General features: G+C 51.2%; 8 protein-coding genes across 8 annotated transcripts; 2 read left to right on the forward strand and 6 right to left on the reverse strand.

The window, feature by feature from the left end:
• Nucleotides 1-435: 435 nt before the first annotated feature.
• COCMIDRAFT_33969 (uncharacterized protein) lies at nt 436-1,622 on the forward strand (the record flags this gene model as incomplete). The annotated part of the gene is made up of 4 exons (XM_007686733.1): nt 436-549; nt 665-856; nt 1,155-1,273; nt 1,478-1,622. The coding sequence occupies 4 exons, from the start codon at nt 436-438 to the stop codon at nt 1,620-1,622; spliced, it is 570 nt and encodes a 189-aa protein (XP_007684923.1).
• A 3,236-nt stretch (nt 1,623-4,858) lies between these two features.
• COCMIDRAFT_23662 (uncharacterized protein) lies at nt 4,859-5,206 on the reverse strand (the record flags this gene model as incomplete). Its single annotated transcript, XM_007686721.1, has 1 exon — nt 4,859-5,206. One exon carries the CDS (start codon nt 5,204-5,206, stop codon nt 4,859-4,861), a length of 348 nt encoding a protein of 115 aa, XP_007684911.1.
• Nucleotides 5,207-6,412: 1,206 nt separating this feature from the next.
• COCMIDRAFT_33971 (uncharacterized protein) lies at nt 6,413-7,333 on the reverse strand (the record flags this gene model as incomplete). The annotated part of the gene is made up of 1 exon (XM_007686734.1): nt 6,413-7,333. One exon carries the CDS (start codon nt 7,331-7,333, stop codon nt 6,413-6,415), a length of 921 nt encoding a protein of 306 aa, XP_007684924.1.
• A 747-nt stretch (nt 7,334-8,080) lies between these two features.
• On the reverse strand, nt 8,081-9,186 carry COCMIDRAFT_86997 (uncharacterized protein; the record flags this gene model as incomplete). The annotated part of the gene is made up of 3 exons (XM_007686758.1): nt 8,081-8,419; nt 8,476-9,076; nt 9,140-9,186. The coding sequence occupies 3 exons, from the start codon at nt 9,184-9,186 to the stop codon at nt 8,081-8,083; spliced, it is 987 nt and encodes a 328-aa protein (XP_007684948.1).
• A 1,061-nt stretch (nt 9,187-10,247) lies between these two features.
• Nucleotides 10,248-14,131, reverse strand: COCMIDRAFT_2555 (uncharacterized protein; the record flags this gene model as incomplete). The annotated part of the gene is made up of 2 exons (XM_007686706.1): nt 10,248-10,457; nt 10,526-14,131. 2 exons carry the CDS (start codon nt 14,129-14,131, stop codon nt 10,248-10,250), a joined length of 3,816 nt encoding a protein of 1,271 aa, XP_007684896.1.
• Nucleotides 14,132-14,855: 724 nt separating this feature from the next.
• On the reverse strand, nt 14,856-18,328 carry COCMIDRAFT_23666 (uncharacterized protein; the record flags this gene model as incomplete). Its single annotated transcript, XM_007686722.1, has 3 exons — nt 14,856-15,741; nt 15,918-18,231; nt 18,283-18,328. 3 exons carry the CDS (start codon nt 18,326-18,328, stop codon nt 14,856-14,858), a joined length of 3,246 nt encoding a protein of 1,081 aa, XP_007684912.1.
• A 995-nt stretch (nt 18,329-19,323) lies between these two features.
• Nucleotides 19,324-21,607, forward strand: COCMIDRAFT_2557 (uncharacterized protein; the record flags this gene model as incomplete). The annotated part of the gene is made up of 4 exons (XM_007686707.1): nt 19,324-19,332; nt 19,394-19,559; nt 19,611-19,722; nt 19,774-21,607. The coding sequence occupies 4 exons, from the start codon at nt 19,324-19,326 to the stop codon at nt 21,605-21,607; spliced, it is 2,121 nt and encodes a 706-aa protein (XP_007684897.1).
• Nucleotides 21,608-22,292: 685 nt separating this feature from the next.
• On the reverse strand, nt 22,293-24,115 carry COCMIDRAFT_87109 (uncharacterized protein; the record flags this gene model as incomplete). The annotated part of the gene is made up of 2 exons (XM_007686759.1): nt 22,293-23,132; nt 23,906-24,115. The coding sequence occupies 2 exons, from the start codon at nt 24,113-24,115 to the stop codon at nt 22,293-22,295; spliced, it is 1,050 nt and encodes a 349-aa protein (XP_007684949.1).
• Nucleotides 24,116-24,368: the final 253 nt, after the last annotated feature.

A 24,368-nucleotide genomic window follows, 5' to 3' on the forward strand; every position in this document is an offset into this window, starting at 1 on the left:
ATAACATTACGTTTTTATAAATATTAAGCTATTATGTGGCGTTGTAAAGCCTCATTTTTGAGATCGCTGAGATGGTGTTCAGCGTGCACGAGATGAATCCGTGCACGAGGTGCACAGACACGTTAGCTCGGAACAAAGTCCGCACTTAGGACACTCGCGGATGCAGCTACGTGCGTCATTAGCTTGCATGTCGAACATTCTTAAGCGAGACAAGAGCGGAAGCCTCTAGCCCGAGAACCGGCCACAAGCATGATGACACTTGCGCAGAATCACTGTCCTTACCGGACCATAAAAGCCATTGCCAGCCGTGAGTTTGTCGGAAGATAGCGGCGAGGCTTGCCGGCAAGGGTGGCCTAGTATCGTATGTCGTAGCAAACTAAACATGTCCAATTGGTCGGATTGATGCTACTAATATACAAACAAGACGTACGCGGAATGTCACTTCGGCACCAACATCCCGAGTATACGCGTCTTGGGTACAGTATTCTGGATGTTTCCCCATTGAAGCTCTACGACCGGCTGATCATGGTACTTGCTTTGCTACCGGAGGTGAAAACTGGGCCAGCGAAAAGAATCTTTTGCATGAAAAGAAACTTTCAGTGTTCAGTGGATCCTAGTATTACCAAAACGTTATTGTGTCAATGACCAAGTGGACCGTAACTAGGTCTCTTATAGCAGCCCCAACGTTATCTTGACGAACCTCAATTGCTCTTATGGCGACCAGCATGCTCGGGCAGATATTACACATGGGATACATGTCATTCAAGTGATATCTTCTGCCCCAATGAGGGTTTTAGCAGTCGTTATCTTGCGAATAACTGCCGCGATAGCAGATCTGATATGTTCCAGCGCCAAGGTGTTTTGTTCGAGCATTGTGCAGGGGTCCCACGACCACTCTGCGAACAGAGAACATGGGCGCAGGAAAAACTGACGAGGATTGCTCGCGTATGTGCCTATCAGGAAATTTCTCTTTCTATTGTGGGGGCGTAGTGTATGCACATACACATGTACGTTGGGTAAGGTTTCCCCTCTGCGTTTGGCAATCTTATCCGAACCAGCCTTCCCCAACCACCATCCCATGTCTTGGAGATTTCAATAGCACCAGCCGTTTTGTTTTTTTGTTTTTTGGCGCTATATATACTGTCGTATAACAGGCTACTGCAAAGCCCAGACTCCCGCCGCCCAATGCTCGCATGGACATGGTATCTGCGCAAATTGACCGCGTGACGGGTCAAAAACCAAAGTCTTTACTTATATCGACCCAGCTCGTGCGGTATGTTGAAATGTACGATCCCGCCCTGAGATCAAATCGTCGATGAAGTCTCTAGGTTACATCCGTTTCCGAATGGTCTCTATGAGTATATCAGTAGCGGATGACACAATTATGGATATACATGTTCGAACGGGTGACTGAACAAACATACCGTCTATTGATCAATTGTCGCAACCTTGCAATTGTCCCTGGTCTTGATTAAAGGACTGTTACGTTCGGCTACTGGGTTTTTCTGATCTACGATATCCAACTGGCGGAACCACACGTTGCTTCAAGACATCGTAATAGGGCACTTATCCACCGGGAGAAACCATGGCCGGCAGATCATTGCACTGGTACAGATGACTAAGGATGCAGGTTAAGTTCGAGAAAGGGATCTACGTACCTCGGCTCTCTTTGGATTGCAAAAGCCGAATATCACAACGTACACGGACACTTAATCGAATCGCTACCCATGACTCGATGCCGAGGGAATATTTATGATCCGCCCCGAAGGATACGTACATCAGACCCCGACATCATGCGTACTGACCCCAAGGCTTCCATCCTCAAAGTGTATGAACAGCACTGCTGTGAGGCTAACACCTGAGGTCCGGCACGTGTGCCCTTAATCAACACACAGTTTCGATCCGACCGGCGATACTATGAGCTTCTCATTTTCAAATCTCGAGTTTGGTTCTCCGCGCTAAAACCCGATTTGGGGAATAGGTCGTTCACATCCGTCGAGATCGGCTGGCGGCTCTCACTATCGTCCGCACGGGATCGAAGTTCAGTGCTCGCAACAGGACGCTATGCGAGAACAATCGTCACTATCAGCCCCTTTAATCTTCTGCCAGGTGTACTCACGAGAATCGAATTTCTTATGGACAAATCAGACTGAAGTTGGAGGTACCCTCCAACTCCACAATTAGGGACATACAAAAGGTATGCATATGCATACAGCCGGTTATTTCTGAGGCTCGATTTCATTGGTCTACCTTCTCCGCAAACAACCCTTCCGCATCGTATCGGTGCCAATCAACTAGATTTAGGCTTTATGTCATATTTCTGACCATCTTGGATATTTTACTTAGATGCAACACTTCGATATAGTCCTAGCAACGAACCGAGCCATTGCTCACTGTCAAAACTTGAGGACTGTCGGCTTCGTTTTACACTGCTTTTGAGGTTACTCTTCTGTTTCCGTAACTCAAGGAACAAGAGATAGGTGGCTCTTATCCAACAACAATCCATAGAGCAGGTGCATTACCACTATGGCATCTGCATATGAAGATGTCAACTCGCAGCGAGCCGTCGTGTAAATTTGAATCAAGCTCAACATTCAGCAGATTCGAAACGTCAGACTCTCGTACCGATTACATACAAGAGATGATAGTGATGCTAACAGTATAAATGTACGGTGGATACACTCCTGAAAAAAAGAAACATATCTTCAAACCCAGTCTTCAATCTTCTAAGAACATTTCAACAATCAACCCCTGCAGTAACATGTTGCTGGTCGCTCTCATTATTCTCCCTATCCTCGGCTATGCCCAGAATGAACTCATCAGTGTGCATATGGTAAAGGACCATATTCAGGTTATTCATACAGCACCGTGGGCAATATAGACTCCTCATTGGATAACACCAAAGGAAGCCATATAAGCAGCGTCGACTGTGTGATGAGATCTACAGAACTTCCATTATACACTGCGATCAACTGGGACCCAGATACCCCTGGGAAAACAGCTTCGAGTCATCATCACTATTTTCCTCTATGAGAATATTTGAGGATAAGGAACGCAGTGTTGATGAAAGGAAATAGTTTTGAACGTATGGAATCTTCATCCATCAATCAAGAATGACTATATCGCCGGTACAACGATCCTTAGAATGAAACTCGATCATCCTAATGTCTGGGCCAGTATACAGGGCCTGCAAGAGCACATAGGCCTAGGATTAAGTTCTTCGTAGGATAGGACATCTAGCATAGTAGCGAAGAGGCTACAGTCTAAGCCACTTGTTTTTTCTTCGGGGAATCATTCTTCGAACCACATATTTGCCTACCGATAGCTTCTCTAGATGGTTTTGTTTACCATGGTTCATCGTATTATCGCATAAAGAGGTACTAGAAGCATATGAGCAAAGACGTCAAATACATCCACCCTAAGCTCCATTCAGCAGTTTTGCTCATACCGAAGTTGAACGAGTTGTGCAGAGAATATCGTAAGCAGTAGACCCTTTCCAAGCACCAATCTAGCCAATTAGAGAGTTCTTCGTTTTCCAACCTCTCATCAACCAACTCTATTGACGCTTCAATACCCACGCAGCTATTACATCAAGGCGCCTCATTCGCATCAACCTCCCTTTTCAATTTCCTCCGTCTAGCATATCATTCGCCTCAGAATACCTACTGTTAATTTGATTCTCAGCCATCCAGACTTAGGTAAATATACGTTTTGGAATTTACATATACTCTTAAGACATTACTGTTCGATCAAATTCACTCGCCAAAAGTCCATGATAACATACCGCTATGTCGGGCCCCCACTATCTGGAATTTAAGATCCACATACTAAGCTTCCGTTACTTATTGCGGCCTCGAGTCGCCCAGATACGACAATCGATACCAGTAAAATTGAATACATGAAAAGGTAAGTCAAGTCATGATAATACCACGAGTGCACACGGATCTGAATCGTATTTTTTGGGTGTGAAGAGTAGCAGCCTGAAGTAGGCGATACAATATGAATGCGCCCAATATCAACTGTCAAATCCAGACGTATCCATCCTACAGGCTGAGACGAGCATCCGTCGCTTAACCTTTTACCAATCATGTTGGCAAGCTTAACCGGATATCAGATCCAATATTTCCCACTCACATATTCGCAATTCATCCCTTCTACCAAAATAAAAATAAAAATAAGAACAGTTAGATCCAGGAAATTGATTAACCAGTCAAAAGCTTTCACAACTCGCACAATGTCACAGCCCAACAATCAGCAATTCACACAATGTATATCCGCGAGTCTCACATGTACGCTAACCAGGTTAGTTGCATAAAAAAAAGAAGAAAAAATACAATCTCAAAACGTTTCTATATTCAAACCCTAACTACACGAGACGTCCTCGTACAAGCACGATACCCATCTCCACTACCCACCCACGCCAGCTAACCAGCCAAACCTAAGCGAGAGAGGGAAGGGGGTCGAGAACCCTACAAGGCGGCTCAATTTCCGCCATGTTCCGCTCTCGTCCCCGAAGAGACGTTTGTTACGAGTTCACGGCAACAAACTTGCATCGAGGCCGAGCGCTGATCCCGTGATCGGGCCATGGGTCACGATACAGTAACTCCGCGCTTTCTTGCACCTCAGCAATGCAGCCTTTGCGCCCTCGGCCACTGCGCTGCGAGATGGCAGTTATTGCCGCTCGTCAACCTCTATAGCGCATTTTCAACGGTTGAAAATCCCAAAGCGCCGTACTCCCCCCCCCTTTCCAGCACCTAGCGTAACGCCTATGGCCTTTCAATCTCACAACCACCTATACCCCGTCAGTACATCCTCCCACACCCAAACACACACACATACCTTGAAAGACCTCTCACTTTCAAACAGGCATCCTATGCCTCTTACTCAACCTCCTCCTCGACCTACTCTCTTTACGCCCATGCACCTCGCCACTTCCCATCCCCTCATGCACCCCAACAGCCTCACTCTCAGCAACACTCGCCCCATCCCTCAACGCGCGCCTTTCCTCCCTCCCCGTCTCCCCTTCTCCCTCGTAAAAAACACCGCCTAAGCGCCAGTTGGACGCAGAAGACTCGTATAGCGCATTTGTCGAGGGCCGCACCAGCACGCGGCGCGAGCGCTGGAGGTGCGAGACGTCTGCTGTGTGGGTGGTGGGGTCGCGGCGGAAGAGGTGGTCTGGGAAGATGCGTTTGAGGAAGCGGGGCATTGTTCTTGAGAGAGATGTGGATAGGTGAATATATGTGTGTGTGTGTCTATGTGTTATGTATGCGTTGTGTTATTTGTTGTTTGTGGTTCTTTGTGTGGCTGCGGCGGCGGCGGTGGTGGTGGGGAAAGTAATGTATGTAGTAGGTCAAAGATTGGTTCGGGTGCGGGTGCGGCGGTGCGCGATGAAACGGTAGTTCTAGCTCCGAAAGATTCGTTATAGTAGATGTATGTTTGGAGTAGTAAACGTATGCGTACGTAACCGTAGCTGCAGGAATCTACGGGAAAAGATCAAAAAAAGAGGTTTATGCAGGGACTTTTCTCTTGTCCCTTTTCCGATTTGTTTTTATTTTCTTTCGGGGAGGGCAGGCTTATCTAGGGTCCCGTGCGAATTAATTGATTAGGGTGGCGAGGGGGAGGGAGGCGGGGGGTGGGCCATGCGGGCGGTGCGGTGGTGGGGTTAGAGCAGCAGACTATGCGAAACGGTAAGGGAAACACGGTGGCTGATTGGCTGGTATAAATGGGGTTTCGCAATCTGATGTGCGGATACGGCTGAAGAGGCCGTCTTTGTGGTGTCCCAATGTACGCGTACAATGCTGCATCTGGAATTTTAGTTGATGCTGAGGGCGTTGAGGGCTCGCGCGGCAGCTAGCGGAAAAGGTTGCGAGCCAGTCGCTTGCTGTTTGGCCATGATGCGTTGATGCGAAGGGCCTAGCTGAGGGGCGTTGATTTGACTGGAGCACGCCTAAAGTAATGATTCTTTCATCACGCCCCGGATTGGACGCTATCCGGTAGAGCCGTTGGTTTGCCAAGTGCATTGGTTGGATATCTAAATTTCAATTCCCATCATCACCACATGACCCGTGTGAGCAACTATGTACCCGTGATCACATCTGGAACACGCCCTTTTACAACTAACCTTGGGCGGCCTCTTCTGATCGCAACCCGGCTCTACAACTTGATCCCCGTTAATGCCGCTCACCGCTGACGCCCAACTTTTTAGTGTCCGAATTGCCGTGTGTGTTTCAAAGCACCAATACACCCTCTCTATCCCCATCCATCTCTCCTCCGTCCATTATTCACAAGCTGAAATATTGTTAAGCAACATGTCTCCACTCATCACCTCCGTCTTGTACTTACCATGTATGCCTCACATAAGAAACTCCCCGCCCTCCAATCTGCCCCCACCCATATATAATCCCACCCATTATTACTCATTCTCCTTGCGCACCCTCTCCATCGACTTGCAAAAAGCACAATCACGACAATGGACTTGTCGAATACGTACCGCTGTATCAAGTGGCACATACGGCCTAGACTGCATCTCTTGGATACCATCGCCACCACTGTCCTGCGCCCATTTCATAATCCCGCTCCACCTCATAATCTGATGTTCTGTTTCTGGTCCGTGGGCTCCGTCACCGGACGATTCGTCACGGACAGATGGTTCAGATATCGCGATAGTGGTAGTGTCGCTGGGCGAGACCGCTACTACCGGGGACGGTGGTGCGGAGACTTGAGCTTCTGGCTCAATCGGCTTGACGGGGATGGCGGTCGTGATCTGCGGCGTCGCAATGGGCGTTGAAGCGGGACTCGGCGCCGAGTCTGCTTTGGTGATGGCGGGTTCCTTAGTGACTGCTTGGGTGTAATGGCTACTTGCGATGTGCGCCCATGTGGTACCCTGTGCAGCTGTACTAGACAGTTTGACTGGAGCCGGGTACAACGGCGAGAAGTGTGCGGTGACTTCCTTTGACGGAACTTCCTCGTCAGGCTGCTCGTCTTCGTAGGAGTATCCCTCCTCCTGCTCCCCAACCTCCCATGGTACGCTGCTGTCGTATCCGTGATCTCTGATATAGCGGATTGAACGCCGCTGCTCATACATTTCCACCTTAATGACGGCGTTGCCTAGACAGCTCCCATCTGTCTCACGTTGGGCACGCGCTGCGTCGCTCGTGCTCCGGAAGCCAACGACGATTGTTGTGATATTGCTCCCCTTGTAGATGTTTTTGTAACTTACAGGGCGGTATGGGGAAAACAAATCAGTAACTTGATCGTCGGCGACGTAGCTGGGGACGTTCTTAACGAAGATGAGGCGGTCATTTGGCACTCTGGTGCCAGCGTGTAAAGTCATGGCAGTGGTTGAGTGGTTGGATTTGGTTGTGTGGCGGGTGTATGGGAGAAATACGCAGATGAACTAACTTCTATCCAAGTAAGAGATACAAGTGTGAGTGAAAGGTGATCGGAGGCAGTCTTGGTTTCAAAAGTCTTTGTCTACCCAAGGCGGAGGTGAAGCGGAATTAATCACATGCAATCAGCCCTCACTTGCTCGCCAAGCATGAGGGAAAGGGAAATTCCAATACAAATGTAATGTTATTTGCCTCATTGGTGCGTTTGCACTGACAGGAAGGTGCACTCACCACGGGTAATATGAGATCATTCAAGAGGCGCCAAGGTGAAGCCCTCCCAAGGTACGCTGTGAGAACACGTGCACTCGAGTCATTCAAGATGTATGAATACCACTCCAAGCAACTTGAGCAGTGAATAAAGCAAGACATGACGTTAACGCAGTTATGCCCAACAATGATAAGTACACTGCGATGCACTTCAATCCGTTAGCTACACCTTTGCCTTGGTGCTAGGTGATATCAGCCTTCACGTTCAGAGAATATATGCCAGTGCTACAACAATCCCTAGTCTTGGTTATCATATCGGAATCGAGTTATATGCACCTCGAGCGTCTTGGAAACTTACTGGTAGCTTGTCGGACGAATACATATAGGATTAGTCGACGCGCAAGGTAGAATTACTTCGCACAATAAAACATTGTATGTTTACACCATTAAGAAATCATTATATTTTGTTTCGTATGCTCAGACATCTAAACAATGACCTTGTGTGGAGCCTCCTTCTCTTCAGGCTCGTCGAAGATGTTAACGGGCCACCTGGGCTTGTTGGCAATGTAAGGAATGTTGAATCGCCTTCGCTCCTTCTTTCCAATCTCCTCGACCTTCTGGAAATCCTCCTCAGACAGCTCAACCTCCTTGAAGTTTTCTTGGATGCGCGAGGCGGTAACCGACTTGGGAATGACAGAGTGACCGCCCACTTGAGCCCAGGCGAGAATAACTTGTGCGGGAGTAGCGCCAATTCGGCTAGCAACTTCCTTGATGGTATCGTGCTGAACGAGAAGAGGAACACCGAGCATGTTGTTACCGAATGCCTAGAAGTGGGGTCAGTGCTATTCGAACGATAAGCTGGAGGAAAACCATTTCTTACCGAGTACTCGGTGACGTGAATGTTTTTCTCCTTGCAGTACTGGATGAGTTCTGGCTGGAGAAGGCGAGGGTGGCGCTCGATCTGGTTGGCAGCGGGTGTTACACCAGTACCGTCAATCAAAGCCTGGAGGTGCTCCTTGGTGTGGTTGGAGACACCGACAGCGCGGGCCTTCTCCTTAGGCAGCTGTGTCATGGCCTTCCATGTATCGACAATTGAGATTTCATCCAGCATCTTGACGTCCTCGCCCTCCAAGGGGAAGAGGTTGCTGTGAACATCGGACCTCTCGTCAAAGGAAACGGGGAAGTGGACAAGGTAGAGGTCGAGGTAGTCAAGGCCGAGCTCAGCTAGGCAGTCGTCGAGAGCAGCTGGTACGTCCTGGGGACGGTGCTGGGAGTTCCATAGCTTCGATGTGATGAAGACGTCCTCGCGCTTGAGGCCAGGGACCTCACCACCAAAAGCCTTCTTGAGGGCTTCCGCAATCTCCTTTTGGTTGCCATAGACCTTGGCGAGATCCAGGTGACGGTAGCCAACCTTGAGGGCTTCAAGAACGGCAGCGCCAACCTGACCAGGCTCAGCTTGCCACGTACCAAAGCCCAATTGTCTGAGCAAAAAGGCAATCAGTAAATGTCATCATATGTACGTAGTGTGTTATTGAGGTACTTACGGGATGGTAGCGCCAGTGTTGAGGGTAACCTTCCTTCCAAGAGACATGTTTGCAATTAATTTGAATGGGGTATCTTGGAAAGAAAAAGTAAAAGAGTCTGTGACGACCTAGAGTGCGGGTGTTGGGAGCTATTAAAGGGTAAGTCTGGGGGAAAAGTTGTCGGAGGTGGGGTGGAGGGGTCGGAGACGTCACCGAGCCTCAGGCCGGCGGCATATCCAAGTCTAGCAGTCTCTCCGCACGTAGGCTTCCTCCGAGATCCACTCAAGCTTGCATCATGTGGTGCTTAGACTGCGTGGCATGGCTAGATGCTGAATCTGAGAAGGCGTCATTTCTTTGCGGGCCATGTAGCTAGCGAGATGCGTTCTTGAGATTGGTGGAACAATGCCGGCGAACACGAAACCTCATGGCCATTCCCAGCAATTTCGTCAAAACACCTGTTGCACTCGCCAGCCACACCGGATAAATTTGACGGGAGCCTAATCGAATTGGAGTTGGGGTGCATTCTTTGATTGAACGCGCTTCCATCACGGTTCTATCTTGGAAGCTGCATGTGATATTGCATAAGCAACTGATTCTTCTGCCTTTATCACACAGACTACAATACGCTATTATCTGGTGATACAACTACAGGTCATGTAGTAGAATACAACAAGCTGCTCATTCAAAGCTCATACAAGTCATCGTTGTTGTCACGATTAGAGCCAAGGCTAGGGGAACCACCTCGTCCCAACAAACTAAACGACTCCATTTCTTCTATACTTGGAAAAGAATGAAGACCTGCGCGAGCCGTTGTCGACACGGTCCTGGTATAAGATGAAAGAGTTGAGTCGGCAACCGTCCCAAATGCAGATGCAACAGCAGCAGACACGAATGTAGCTGGAAATTGTGGAGCTGGAGCTGGGAGATCTGCTGCATCAGACACTGTCAGTGAGGGTGCTCTGACCCTTTGCTTGTGATCGTCTCGAACCCCGCCTAAACACAGCCAAAATCCTTCGCCAAAACCCATCCATAACTCCAGTAGACGCAGATAAGTAAGTTTACATTTCTTGCTGACTAGATCTTTGATCCTAATCCCAGTTCGACCGATGGCCCGGTACGGGACAGACTCCTAGTCATCGCTGTCGTATTCTTCGTCTTCGGCCAGTAGTGCAGGGTACTGCCGGCGTCGGAGGTCTTGCTCAAGTCCGCCTTCAGATTCAGGATCGACGTAGCCCTTGCCTCCTACAATTGAAAGAAGAACAGGAAGTAAAACAAGAGCGTGAGTCGAGGCCCAAAGCACGAGAGCGACCCATACCCGGAAGTAGTAGATTTCGAAGATCTAGCAAATCATGTCAGTTCAGGCGTACAGAATACTGATATAGGAGAGATAAAACGGATAGAACATACCTTACTCCGGGTGAAAGCCAATACTCCTACTCCTAGAATCTTCGTGATGGTAATTCCACTGACCACACTGCTCGCTACATTGACCATGGCTGTCCATGCGCGGGCGTCACGGCCCCGGAAGCGGTGTCTCGGTGCTCGCTCCATAGTCGCACGACTTGGGAAGGTGAATGCTCGAGCAATGTGTGCCGTGAACTCGACGCTGATACCCACACAGATGATGAGGTTGACCAATGAGACGGCATTGAGCGAAACACCAAGGATAGCCATGGACCCGATGATGGCGGAGACCGTCATACCAACAACCAGTGTCACAACCAATGCAGTGACGATGGAACCAAGCATGATGGTCGTGATGACAAGTACTGCCGCTAGAGCAGATCCAATCAGAGCACCAGCCAGGCGAACAATAGATACGTACTGATCGAAGAAGATGTAAAACTTTGAGTATGGGAATACCTCGGCTTCGATGTCCTTTGATATCTCTTTGGATATGCGGCGCGCTGCTGTGTATGCAGAGATGAAGTCTTTCTGCGAACGCAGCGGGGTATGCGAAGTACGGAAATGAGAAGCGGGAATGGTTAAGTGCTTGGAATCAATCACTAGAGCGTCCGAGTACGCGGCTTTTCCGCCGATAGGACAATCTTCAGTGGTTGGAGCCTCGATCCACTTTTCCAAGTACTTGATAAACTCCTCGCCCTCAGGCATACCGTAAAGAGTCATATTCCAGGGCGGCTGGCGACCTTGGAAACAGGGCTTGCCCTTCTCCACACAGCACTTCTCGTTTTCAGGATTCAGCCACAGGAAGAAATCGTCAAGCCAGTTTGCAGCAGAGGCTGAAAGATACGAAACTTCGGGGCGCTTACGCTCTGCCTCGATGATGTTTGCCAGACTGTTTCTGTCGCACGCGGAGAATCGTCCACAAAGCTCTTTTTGCGGCTTGCGCTCAGTAACGTTGAGCTCCTTCGTGACAAAATAAACTGGAGGACCAACATCAAGGTAGTCGTAAAGGTCGTTGAAGAATGGGATTAGGTAAGAATCGCTTGGAATAGCGATACGTTGGTCCAGACCAAGCTCGACTTGGGGGAACAGAGCGAGGCCTGCTGTGAAGATTCCGAAAAATAGCGCGAGAATGCCAATTTTGGCCTTCTTACCCAGAATTGCTGGAGCATACGTCTTACGGATGAAGCGTTGTAGTGCACCTTCCTCTCCCACTGCAAAACCCATACCGACTGGATCGGCGCGCTTAACGCGAACGCATGGGAAGCAATCCGCACGGTTTGATTCGACACGTTCCTGGTTGAGGGAAAGAACGGCAATGAACATGGTAACCTGGAGAATGGCGTTGATAAAGACAGCTCCTGCGGCATATGCGGCAAAGTTGCGGACAGCAGGCATACCAACAGCACATCCTAGAGCGAATGCAGTCGTCTCGGTAAGAGCAGAAAGCAAGATTGAGGGGCCCATGCGTCCGAGAGCTCGAGAAACGCGTTCTGGAACGGTTCCTTCCGGGTGGCTGATGTTAATGCGTTCAAATTCGTGCACAATAAGGAAGATGTTGTCCACACCAACGGCCAAGACGAGAAACGGAATGACCTCTGCTATAATCAAGGTAACCTTGATGCCAGCTGCAGAGAAAAGACCAACTGAGGCAGAAACAGACATGAGTACAATCAGAATACCCACTATGCCCAGCATGAACTTGGACTGTACTAGAGCGTTGGCGGGGTTGCGGAGGACAGACTGAACAGTGAGTGTAGTTGAGCCGAGCGCCAATGATGCGTACAAAAACATGATGATGTAGCTGATCACCACGATCTTAGCGTCTGTGTTGGTGCTCTTGTTGAGCTCTTGCTCGAGACTGACTTCAGTATTGAAGCTTAGGCGAAGGCCTCTCTTATTGGCCTCATCGGATACGAATTTGAGGTAATTCTTCATTTCGTTCTCAAAGTCCATTGCACGTTGCTCCTCCGGGGTACCCTTTGGATGATTCTGTACAACCCAAGTCACCACAAGTGCCTTGGCATCAAGAACGCTCTCCTCAACACCGCCGAAGAGGAGATGCGAATCGAGCGGTTGCTGGAAAGTGGGGAGACACTGAGATGGGTTGTCGACACACTGTAGCAAATCATCCTTCCAACTGCTGGGTACAACGTTGGCGAAATCACCTTGGAAGTAACCGGTAACGGACTGAACAACACACTCATCTCCTGTTGGCTTGAAGCAAATGTCATCTAGAGTAACACCGCGCTCGGCAGACTTGAGACGCTGGATCTGGTTCTCAACACCGAACCACCAATCAAGTGTTTCATAGCTGAGAACGGGACCTGGACTGCCGAGTGTGTCGTTGACGAGGAAGGCTTGCTCAGCGCGGAAGAAAGGTCCAAATTTCTCGTCGAAGAAGGCCTTTTCTTGAGCAGCAGCGGAATCTGGTGAGACCCATAGATTTACAGGATCTGTCTCAATTTGGAACTGCAGCCAGCCCAAGCTCATTAGGATTACGACTATGATGCTGGTAATGATGGTGATGGCTGGGAAACGAGCGCAAATGTATCCAAGACGGCTAAACATGCGATCGCACCAGGTGTTGACAAAATAGTGCTTGGTCGGGCGATCTAGCATACCAACATTGTGTACTATATCGCCTTCGTCTTCATCGTCGCTGGGGCTCGTGTCTTGCAAAAGGCGCATTCGCTCAGTCTTATGTCTCGAATGTTTCTGATATGCGACATGGCCAGCCACAGCGATGCACAAGAGTCCAATGAAGCAGGAGTAGATGATGATGACAGCAAAGGATAAGCAGGGAAGCAGGCCGACGTGGCATTGCTTTCCTTCTTGTACAGCCGGAAGCTCGGTACAAGATGTGCCACAGTCCAGACAGGCACAACGGTACTTCTCGTCTTCGGTGTCACAAGGATAGGCGTGCTTGCTCATTGCGGTCATGCCAGGGAAGAGCTCTTGAGATGGTCGCGGGAAGTTAATCTGGAAAGGCGAGCCTAGGAACTTCTTGTCGCCCAGAAATTTCAGAAACTGGGTAAAGTTCTTTGCACCACCACCGATGAAGTCCATAGCCTTGCCATTTGTCGCACCAAACTTGACATCCTTGCAGCTGTCGTAAAACGTCGACGCGTACTGGTCTGCGATCAGGTTGTCCAATTCCGTTACTAAGTATTTGTCGCCCTTGGGCTCCGTCCTGGTAATATTGACGAAGGTTGACTGGTCAGGAGAACACGTGAATGTGCAGAACATATTGTAGAAGTTTTCCTTGCAGGCAGGACAGGCGTTGATAATGGGGGTAGCGCGGTCGAGGTTCGTTTTGAGGGCGTCAAGCTGATTTTCGTCGCAGCAGATGTCTGAGTCGGACCACTGCGTGCCACAAATGTCTACAAGCTTCTTGCGCACGTCGTCGTCGGGTGTTTTTGCTGGGCCGTTGTCTGGGCAAGGCAGTTCCGAGCCAAAGAAGCCCTGCTTTCCGCATTGCCCCCTCATTGCGCATCTTCCCTTCTCATGTTTTGTTGTGAGGTCTGGCCCGGCGAGAGCAGATCCAGCAAGGATAGAAAGCAGGCCGACTGTTATCGTCTTCCATCCCGGTGCGTGTCGTTGCCTCATGATGACGCTTCGCGCCTATGCGCCTCCTTGGTCCAGATGGACGAAGTGTTTTGAGGACGGCAGCGCGGCTGAATGTCGTGATATATGCGCAAGCTCGGTGAGACAAGTGCAAGCTGATGATGGCTTTGGTTGTATATGGGTGAGGCGCGGTGGGGATGTAGATGCAGCTCTGTGAAGCTCCTCGGCTCCGGTAAGATGCGAGCGGCGGTAATGCGGAGCTCTGTCGACCTAGCGAGCGGATAGTCAGATGATAACAAGTTGATTCAGTACTAAAAGTGCAGCAGATGTTGGAGAAGAATATAGTGGGCGGGTTATTGTTGGGGAGGGGGAGGAGATGATGGTACACTGAGGCATGAACGCGAAGCTAAACACTGTCTGGGGTGCGTCATGAACGTCACTGCCCCAGACGCTTGGCTGGAACGCGCAACGCCGCCCAGGAACAAGAGCGATCCGCAATCGTGATCATGCGCGCCAGCCACCACCAACGCTAAACCCGTCGTCATGTGACATGTTGCTTTGCTTTGCTTTGCTTTTCCGGTTTTGCATTCACATCACACACTGTTTGCACACTTGCGCAAGAAAAAGCACTTAATCAATCTAATATAAATTCATACTATATAGTGTCATGTTCTATCGTGTCATGGCCTGGAATGCCGTTCCATGTCCAATTCATCAGTGGTGTCTTTCGACGGGTATCCCTTCTCCTCTTTCAACACGAAACTTTTTACTTGCGCAGATACTGCACCAGCTCAACAAGCTGCGAGCGTGTCTCGTCCTCCAGCTGCTCCTCAGGAGGGCTGAGCACCTTCTCAAAGATGGGCATCAACTGTGGAGTGAGCTGCTGGACAGTGGGCTCGTTTTGCTGGTACAGCTTGACGATCATGCCGAATACTGGCTTGTTCTCCTCGTAATCCTCGCGAAGGGGGAGAAGCTGCACCAACCGGGGAAGAACCTCCGCAATGGGAAGCTTGCCGGGGTGCTTGCTGATAAACCGGCTAACACAGCCTGCCGTATTATCGAGCAGACGGGCCTGGTCCTGTGCGCCTAGCAGAGGCTCAAGTTTGGAGAAGATGCTAGACAACGACTTGAGAATCTCGTCATCGTTGGTCGTCATCTGGCACAACAGACCCATTCCATAGACAGCGTTGGACTTGGTCTCAGGATCCTCATCCGACAGGCGGTGAAGAAGCAGCTTGAGTAGGCCGCTGGTATAGGGTGTGCAGGCAGCACCCATGTTACCAACGCATTCAGCAATAGTACCAACGGCAGCGCTTCGCTCCGTCGAATCTTGACTGCTGGCATACTTGACAATGGGCTTCTCAAACATCTTCCAGAGCTCGGCAAACTGCGCGCCAAGGGCAACGGACAGGCATGTGACAGCCTCCAACGCCGTCTCGATGACGAGCCAGTCGTACTCGGAGGATTCGTCAAGAATGTCCTCATCAGCATCGTCGCCGAGATCTTGCTGGCAAGGATGACGTTTGGTAATGACAGCAAGCAGATGCTGGCACATGTCAGGTACCACTGTGCCGTTCTCGGTGAGCAACACTGCAGGTCCGCACAGCTTTAGAGTTGCTGCGACATCACGGTTGATGTCTGTAACTGTGCCACTGGGTTGAGTTAGCGATATTCTCGAATATATACTAAAAGAACCAGTTGATGTAAAAGTTGCTCAGAAGTAGAATCGCTTTCACCTCAAGTGCACTTTGTGCATCGGAGTGAGCTGGGATTAACGAATAGTGTGTCATCTTTGCAAAAAAGGTTTGAGGAAATGAAGATTACATACCGATCCATTTCGTCTTGCCAGACAGTCATGGTTGCAGTCATAACGAGGTTAGCCAGCTTGCGGAGCTCCTCTGGCGGTTCAACAGCGAGAGGAAGACCAGGCTTCCACTTTGCCATACCATCACCCTCAGCCATGCCAAAGAGGCAGGCGTATGTTCGCCACAAAGTACCAAGAGCAGCCTTGCGGATACCTTCATACGGGTGGTCCACAAGCTCAAGCAGCTTGGTGACAGTGGCCTCCATGTAAGGGATATATTCACGGCGAGTGTGAGTGATGATGTCGCCATAAACTTCAGCAGCGATCTCCTTTTCCATGGCTACGGCGCTGATACCCTCAAGGTCATCCCAGTCGTCATCGGAATCGTCGTCGTCCATTGCAGCCTCGTTGAGATCGCTACCGTCGTCGCTGGGTACAGCAACTTTGATCTTGCGACCTTGAATGACAACTTCAGATCCGGCCAGGTCGGCAGCCTCCTCCCCAAGCTCGACATCGAGACCAGTCTCTTCTTGGTCAAGGCAGTCCTGGAGTCCCTTGACAGCGCCTGGGAGGTATTTGGCAAATTGTTCTTCGTAGACCTTGGCCATGGTACTCCAGAGGATGTAGCTGGTCTCCCTGAGGCGGGGGTGGTCGAGATGTAAGGCCTCCTCAGAAGCCTCCATCAGTGGCAGGACAAAAGGCTCGAATGGCCCTGGGCCAACTGCAGAGGCCATTTTGCCCATCGAATCGCAGGTGACGCCACGAAGGTCAAGCTCGTCTTGGCTGTTCTTGATTCTTACGTATGGCGACAGTTCGTTCATGGTTTGTTCGAAGAAGGGAATGAACGCCTTCTCAGCGGCAGAGGCGATGGAGCCGACCGCACCAATAGCAGCACTCTTGACCTTGAGGTCCTCGTGATGGAAAAGCTTGCTGAAACGCGGTACCAACTCAGGCACGTATGTGGCAGCATCCTCAGGCTCCAGACCCTCGATAAGGGAGTCAATAGCGTGACAGCTACCACGGATAATTGAGAGGCTGCGGTCATCTTCTGTGCCCTGCAAGTTACTGGCGGCAAGGTCAAAGTTCTTGATCATGGCGGGGATGAGACGGGCATGTTCTTTGCCAACATCCTCGGCAAGGTCGTCAGCCAAGCGCGCAACACCATTGAGAGCAGCAGCCCGGACCTTGAGCTCAGGGTCTTCAAGCAGGTGAAGAACCATGGGCAAGATCTCATGAAGCTGAGTGGCAATGAAATCAGGTGCACCCTCGACACACATACCCAGAGCCAGAATACCAGCTTGACGATAGTCAGGGTTCTGTGATTGGAAGTATTGGCCAAGGTTCTTAAGCAGAGGAATCACTACTTGGCTTGGAGGCAGGCTGGAAGCGAGGATATCGAGGAGGCCAAGAGCCGAGCGGGCAGGAGTGACGTCTTCGTCCTCACTTGACAGATCGCCCAGCTCAGTGACGATGTGCAGAGCCTTGAGGGTCAGCTCTTCTCCGATCCTGAGACCCTGGATCTTGAGCCTCCTGTAACGAACGCATTGCATGAGGAAGGCAAGAGCCTGGGAGCGGTAGTCGTCCTCGACATTTGTGCTAGAGGCAAGCTCAAGCATGAATTTGACAAGGTCGCCAAAGTGCTTTGCCAATAGTGCAGACTCGCAGCCGAGAAGGGTCTGGAAGACCTCGAATGCCTGCATAGCACGGTCCTCATCACCCTCGTCGACGGTAGCCTTGAGAACGTTGACCATGGCGGGAATAGATGCCTGGAATAGAGCAAGGGCCTTGGGGTCCTCATCGGGCTCCAAAAGCATGGCCAGACGGCTGAGACCAAGCATGGTGTTGATCCTGACCTCGACACTCTCTGGGTCTTGGATAGTGGAGCTGAATAGCTTGTACAGATCGGCGGGCTTAGCGGGGAAGGAATCGCCAACCGATTCGAGAGTTGTGTAGATGATGTAAGTGCCAACCTCACGTTGTCGGACGTTGGCGCTGGTAGCAGCTTGCTGGAGGTAGCCGGGGAGGTCAGCCCACTCGCCATCTTCGAAGTCTATGGCTGCGATAGCAGCAATGACACGAGCAGCAGAGTGGCGGGTGAGAGCGACATCTTCGTTGAGTGTGAACTGGAAGATCTGGTTGCGAAGGGAAGCCTTTTGTTCAGCAGGGAGGTTTGCCCAGTGCTTTGTCACGAGCTTCCTCGCCTCTACGGCAGCCAATTGGCGCAGCGCAGGCTTGGGGTGGGCGCAGAGAATTTGAAGCAGAGCATTCAGAGAGGCAGGAGAGCTGTAGTAGCTCTTGTTCAGGGTGGAAGTAGCGGCCTTGACACGCTCGGTGTTGGCTGGAAAATTATCAGTCGAGAACCATGGGCAGGCGGGGCAAGGCTACTTACGCTCCAGGAGGCCCTCGAGGAGCTGGACAAACTGCTGCTCGTCCATGGCGGCGCTCTCACAGTGTAAGTATGTAGAAAGCTGGCCTAGAGTGGTCTTTCGCAGAACAGCGCAGACCAATATTGACAGTTGTGGAGGAAGAGCGCTGGGCCGCACATTCTGTGAGGTGGGGATTGGAACTTTTTTTACGCTAGTCTCAGGGTCCAGCGAATTAGGTAAGCCATGCTGGTAGCCAATGACGGCAGCGCGCGGCCGGAGGAGCTATGGCTTCCACCGGAGGCTGCTTGCGTGCAGTATGCAGCCCAAGTGCGTGCGCAGAAAGCATAATTGGTTGCGTGTTCCATTGTGCAGCACAAAAGGCCTGTCATTGCTGGACAAAGCTTTGACCGGCCACTCGAGCAAATTTTAGAAGAGACAGACAGTTCAGCTCTGGAGCTCAGAGCGCAGTCGCCTCAGCCGCAGCAACATCAATCATGTATGCTGAGGGGGCGTGTAGTGTAAACAGGGTGAATGGGCGGTGCGGTGGCGCTGATATGGGGAGTTTTGGTGCTCAATCGGGAGAGGGGGTGGAAATGGCTGGCTGCCGTGCCGTAGCCATGACGAGCAGCATAGTGGAATGGGGGAGGCGGCGCTCAGTGAACAAGAGACAAGCAGATTGAGGCTGTGGCGGGCCAATGGGCATGGGATTGCAAAGAGCAGAAAATGAGGCAAAGATAGATACAGAGAATGTATGCAGAGCTGGATGCGAAAGAAAAGGTAGAAGGTCGAAGGCACAGGGAGGTCCAGCCAGGCGCAGGACAAGGTGATAGGACGCGCTAACCCGGGGTCTGTGCGGCGGAAAGCTGTTAGCAAAAACAGAAGGAGCAACAGCGGCCAGCACAAACTCGCCGCTGCCATCACAAACGAGGAGGCCTTCTCTACTATTCTTCTCTCTTAGTCCCTACATTGTAATTCCCTACCCCGCCCCGCCCGCGCCCTCCCCCCATCACCACGTCTGTACACCTCACTCGGACACGTTACCTGACCCCTCCGCCTCCGACTCCATGGCTTCAGTACGTCAGGCATTCCCGCGCTGATACCGCCACATGTGACTTCGATGCTGACTTCGTCCAGCAAGCTCCCAATCAGCCGCGCCCCTACCCAGGCAATTACCTTCCCAACGGCGGCGTTCCTGGTGTCCCCTCGGGCCCAGCGCCTGGAGCTGTCCCGCTGCTTCCTAACCAGGGCCGCGTGATCCAGCAAGGAAGCGTACGAGTTCTCTGCATTGCCGATGTCCGAGGTGGGCACAACCTCTGTCCTGGGTGCAATGGCATACGCTGACGCTGTAAAGGAAACCTGCAATCGCTGAACCAGCTCGCCGCCGATGCCCGCGCAAACTACATCATCCACACTGGCGATTTCGGCTTCTACGATGACCGCTCGCTGGATCGCATTGCCGAGAAGTAGGTGCCCGCACATATCCAATTACCCTCGTCCAGAACTGACTGGCCCAGGACTCTCAAGCACGTAGCCCAGTACTCGCCGCTCCTATCAGACACGGTCAAGCGCTCCATTGCCTCGGCACCGCCCCAGCCTCCCATCAAGGAGCGCTTTGCAAGAGAACACCTGCCCCTCTCAGAATTGCCCCTCTTCTTAAACAAGACCTTCACACTAAACGTGCCTGTATACACTGTGTGGGGAGCATGCGAGGATGTCCAAGTCCTTGAGAAGCTGCGGTCGGGCGAGTACAAGGTGGACAACCTGCACATCATCGACGAGGCGCATTCACGGCTACTCGACGTCGGTGGTGTCAAGCTGCGACTACTCGGTCTTGGCGGTGCCGTCGTTATGCACAAGCTCTTCGACAACGGCGAAGGCAGGACTACCATTGCAGGTGGACAGGGTACAATGTGGACCACCCTGCTGCAAATGGGCGAGCTCGTCGACACGGCCAACCGCGTATACGACCCGACCGAAACCCGCATATTCGTCACCCATGCTTCCCCCGCGCGTGAAGGTCTGCTCAACCAGCTGTCCGTCACATTGAAAGCCGACTTCTCCATTTCTGCTGGTCTGCATTTCCGCTACGGCAGCTCCTATAACGAGTTTAGCGTCAACCCAACCCTTGACCACTACCGCGGAAAGCTCGCCGCTTCCAAAGCTTCGTTCAATGATGTTTGGGATACAGTCAAGACTGAAGTCGAGCCTGCTGTCGCCGATAGCGAGTCCCAGCAGCGCCTCCTCGCTCTGGCACTTGAAATAGTGAACAAGATGCCCACAGTAGCTAACGGCGGTAATCCTTTTGGCGGTCCTGCTCCAGGCCCCCAAAGCGGCGTTATCGATGAGAGTGCATTCAAGAACATGTGGAACTTCAACCTCGCGGATGCTGCCTATGGATGGCTTGTCCTGGATATTGACAATGGCAGGATTGGTACAGAGATGAGGGCTCAGGGTTTCAACTTTGCCCACCGAGGTGGCAAGGTCGCGCCAGGCCAGACTCAGCCTGCGGCCGCCAATACTTCAAGTGGCCCTCCGGCTGCTGTAAACCCCAGCCCCTCTGCTCAGCCATCCCCTGTTCCTGGACGTCAAGGTGGTCCCCCCACGAGCGCCCCTCAGCAACCCCGCCCAGCGGTCGCCACCCCACCTGTTCCTCAGCAGAAGCCCAACAGCGGCACCCAGCCCGTACGCGCTGCTACCCCCAAGGAGCCCATCAAAGCCGCCACTCCACAACCCCCAGCCAACAACGGAGCCTCCAACGCTGGAGCTGAGAAGTCGGCTCCTAGTGAAGCCAAGCCCAATGGCACCTCGGCACCAGAGAAAGCAGCATCGCCAGCACCCAGAGAACCCGTCGAGAGGAAAGAGAGCAAGGGATTGTTCATCGCTGGTGTCAAGGACGAAGAGGAAGCCAAGAGCCTGCTGGCGGAGGAAGATCGGTCAAAGATCGAGAGGATTGAAAAGATCAAGCATTTCTTTGTCGCCCACTTCCCCACATCGCAAGATATGCATGGCGCTCTTCGCCGCGTTGCGGACGATGTCAGGAATGCTAGAGGAGGACCAGAGAACAAGACGGTCAAGATCTACAACGAACGCGGTCCGGGCAGCAACCAACCCAGGTACGGCGCTGGCAACTGGCAGGCCAGCAACCGAGGCGGTGTTCAAGGCGGCGGCTACCGAAGTGGAGGTGCCTCTGATAGCGAAGGTGGTCGCGGTGGCCGCGGCGGTCGTGGCGGCTCTTCACGGGGTGGACGAGGTGGAGAGCGAGGCGCTCGTGGCGGACGAGGAGGAAGGGGTTCCTTCAGGGGCGGTGCAGGTGAAGGTGCGGCAGCATCCACCGGAGGCGAGTCATAGAGACTCTTCCCTCTTTCTCGGCGGCCGCATCTCTATCTTCTCACCGACTCTGATACCCCCACTTGTTTCTTTTTCGGTTTCGTGTTAACGGCTTTTTTAACGACGGGTATGATGCGAACGTTGAAACCTCTCTTCCTCTCTCTCTATCTCTCCCTCCTTGCCTTGTTTTTGTAAGCTTCACAAACAAAAAATTTCTCGCCTTTTAGAGGGGATCAGCTCGCCGTTTTCTTGTGGTTTTTAAAAGCTGTTCATTATGCTTCTCTGTAGGTGTGAATCCATTTTTTTTCTCTTTCCCCCTTCGCTGCATCACACATCCCTCTTTTTTTGTGTTGGGAAAGTGGGGCATGGAGTTGTATGTAGTAATGCTAGCTACGTTTCTCTCATTCTTTTCTCTATCATCATTATAGTGGGATGGGTGTGGAGATTAATGGCGATTTGGCGCTGCTTGTGCCTTATTTATCTCTAAATACTTGTTTTTTTGAACATTCTTCTGTGTTTGTGATTTCATGATAGTGAGGATAAGAAAAGTCAAGTCACGTACTGCAGGCATACTTGACATGGAAGAATTGACACGAAAAACGTATCAAAGAAAATGAATAACTATTGTATTCAATACTAGCAGTAATGATTTCCCTAGTATTTTGACCTAACAAAACCAATTCACCGTACCAATACCGAGCATATCTCACAGAATAACACACAACGAAGCTGCCAATTCAGCAATGTCGTTGCAGACGTCCATGCACAACTCTGGAGAATAGTCACACAAGTCGCGTAGCGTAGATGATCTACCGGGATCCTGTCCTTGATTATTGGTCTGCATCGTTTGCGGCTGTGCATTCTCCTCTCCCGCCCCTGCTCCTCCTGGCTCATTCGAATTATGGGATTGCAGAAGATGTTCGGCAGGCATCCTTGAACGCGTGGGCATGCTAGGATTCATGACGATGCGGGGAACGAGTTCTATGTCTAGATCGCCAGAATCATCTACGAAAGGTGGCGGCGTGGGAAGATGGTCACCGTCGCCTGGGTAGGGTGGACCGGGGTCGTTATCTGAAAGTAGCTCCTGAAAGTTGGATATAGCAATTTGGGATACGCTTAATCGGGGCTGGATCACTCGAACAGCGGGAGGATATTCCTCCAGAACGACTGTGGGACGACTGGGTTCGTCGTCCTCCCCGCCAGAAGATGGACGGGGTTGTGATGGATCTAAATGCGAATGATTTGGCGGGCGTTCCTGTGATGATTGATTGGTCAGGGTCTCGGAAGAAGAACATAGAGCAGAGCCGTGCGTATTTGAAGAGTCCGGCACCTGCAAGGTGGCTGATGATGCAAAGATAGGTGATGCTCCTTGCCCAAGACCCAGTATCCTTGTAGCACGCGGATAATCGAAGGGCGTAGTTGCATGGTCACCTTGAAGTGATAGGCGCTGTAACCATTCTTGAGGAGAAGGATATGTCGACATTACTGAAGGTAGCGGACTGGGTCTAGATGAAGGCGATGTGTATTTCTTTTCAGAGTATTCTTCCTCTGAACCGGCTCCACCTCGCAAACGAAGGGGTAATGAATCAGTGAGAGTCGGATCATTCAGTTCTGGGTCGATTTCATTCAGATGTGATGTCGATGGAGCTCCAGCTGTGCGGCTAGACAATGTTCTGGCGATTTCGGAACTTGATTTTGATGGCCGACCCGGAGTAACAATCCATGCTTCCGTTTGACCACTTTCAGTCCTTACAATGGCCCCTGGCAGTGAGTTTCGTGATAGCATTCTATCTCCGATATGGTAAACGCTCCACTCATCAGCATTGGATGAGGTAGGGGCACTCGGATTATCTTGCATAGAGTTCAAACACCTTGTCGAATGCTGTACATGATCAGCATGTGAGCGCAGTCTTGTATTGACCAGCTCCAAGAAGGAAGTTCCATCTATAGTTCCAATCAAACGCGGGCTTGGGCAAACGCTTGCGGCTGAAGCCCTGTCTAGCAGCGGCTGCTCATCTCGGTCATCTGAGACCAATTCGTCTGATGATGAAAACCGTAGCTTATCGCATGCCCCGATAAATTGCGGAGTGGGAGAAAAGCCGGGCGGACCGCTTAGGGGTATTGGTCTGATTTTTGTTGAAAAAGAGGCTTTCGTACGGAGAATTGGACGCACTGAATTGCTTGTAGCGCGCCTCGGATGATACCTGGTGTTGTAGGATGGATCACCTTCGACATCTGACCAACACGGAAGAGCATCAAATTCCTCGTCTGTCATATAGGCTGGATGAGAAGCGTTTGGCATTTTGTTGGGGTCCGGACTTTGAGCGCGCCTTCCTGTTGCCACTGCTGCTTGTGAGATTTGCACCGGTCCATGGTCGCCTTGCCGCTGTAAACTTCTCTCATTTCCCTCTTGCACGTTTGCTTGATCCAAATCATTAGCTTCAGCCGCACCGTGCTACTGGCTGGCCTGAGAGCCAGTTTCTGGATCAGATAGAGTGTGTCCTGATGGTAGTGGTGGTTCTCGAGCATGACGGGATGAGCAGCACTTTGCTGTATCTGGACACGCAAATGTGGAAGACATGGGTGACGACGCTGATGAAGGCGTAGGTGAAAAAAAGTCACTAAGCATCGTATGTAGCGACGAGGTAGTATGAAGTGACATATTCGGTGTCGACATGGTACATGAACCTAACACATGGGGGGATGATGCAGCGTTGGGCGATTGACACGAAGCACTAAAGAGGTCAGAAGCTTTCTCACAATTGAGCAAGAAAGATGGCAA

This window comes from Bipolaris oryzae (genome assembly GCF_000523455.1).
Source record: "Bipolaris oryzae ATCC 44560 unplaced genomic scaffold scaffold_22, whole genome shotgun sequence".
Lineage (NCBI taxonomy): Eukaryota > Fungi > Ascomycota > Dothideomycetes > Pleosporales > Pleosporaceae > Bipolaris > Bipolaris oryzae.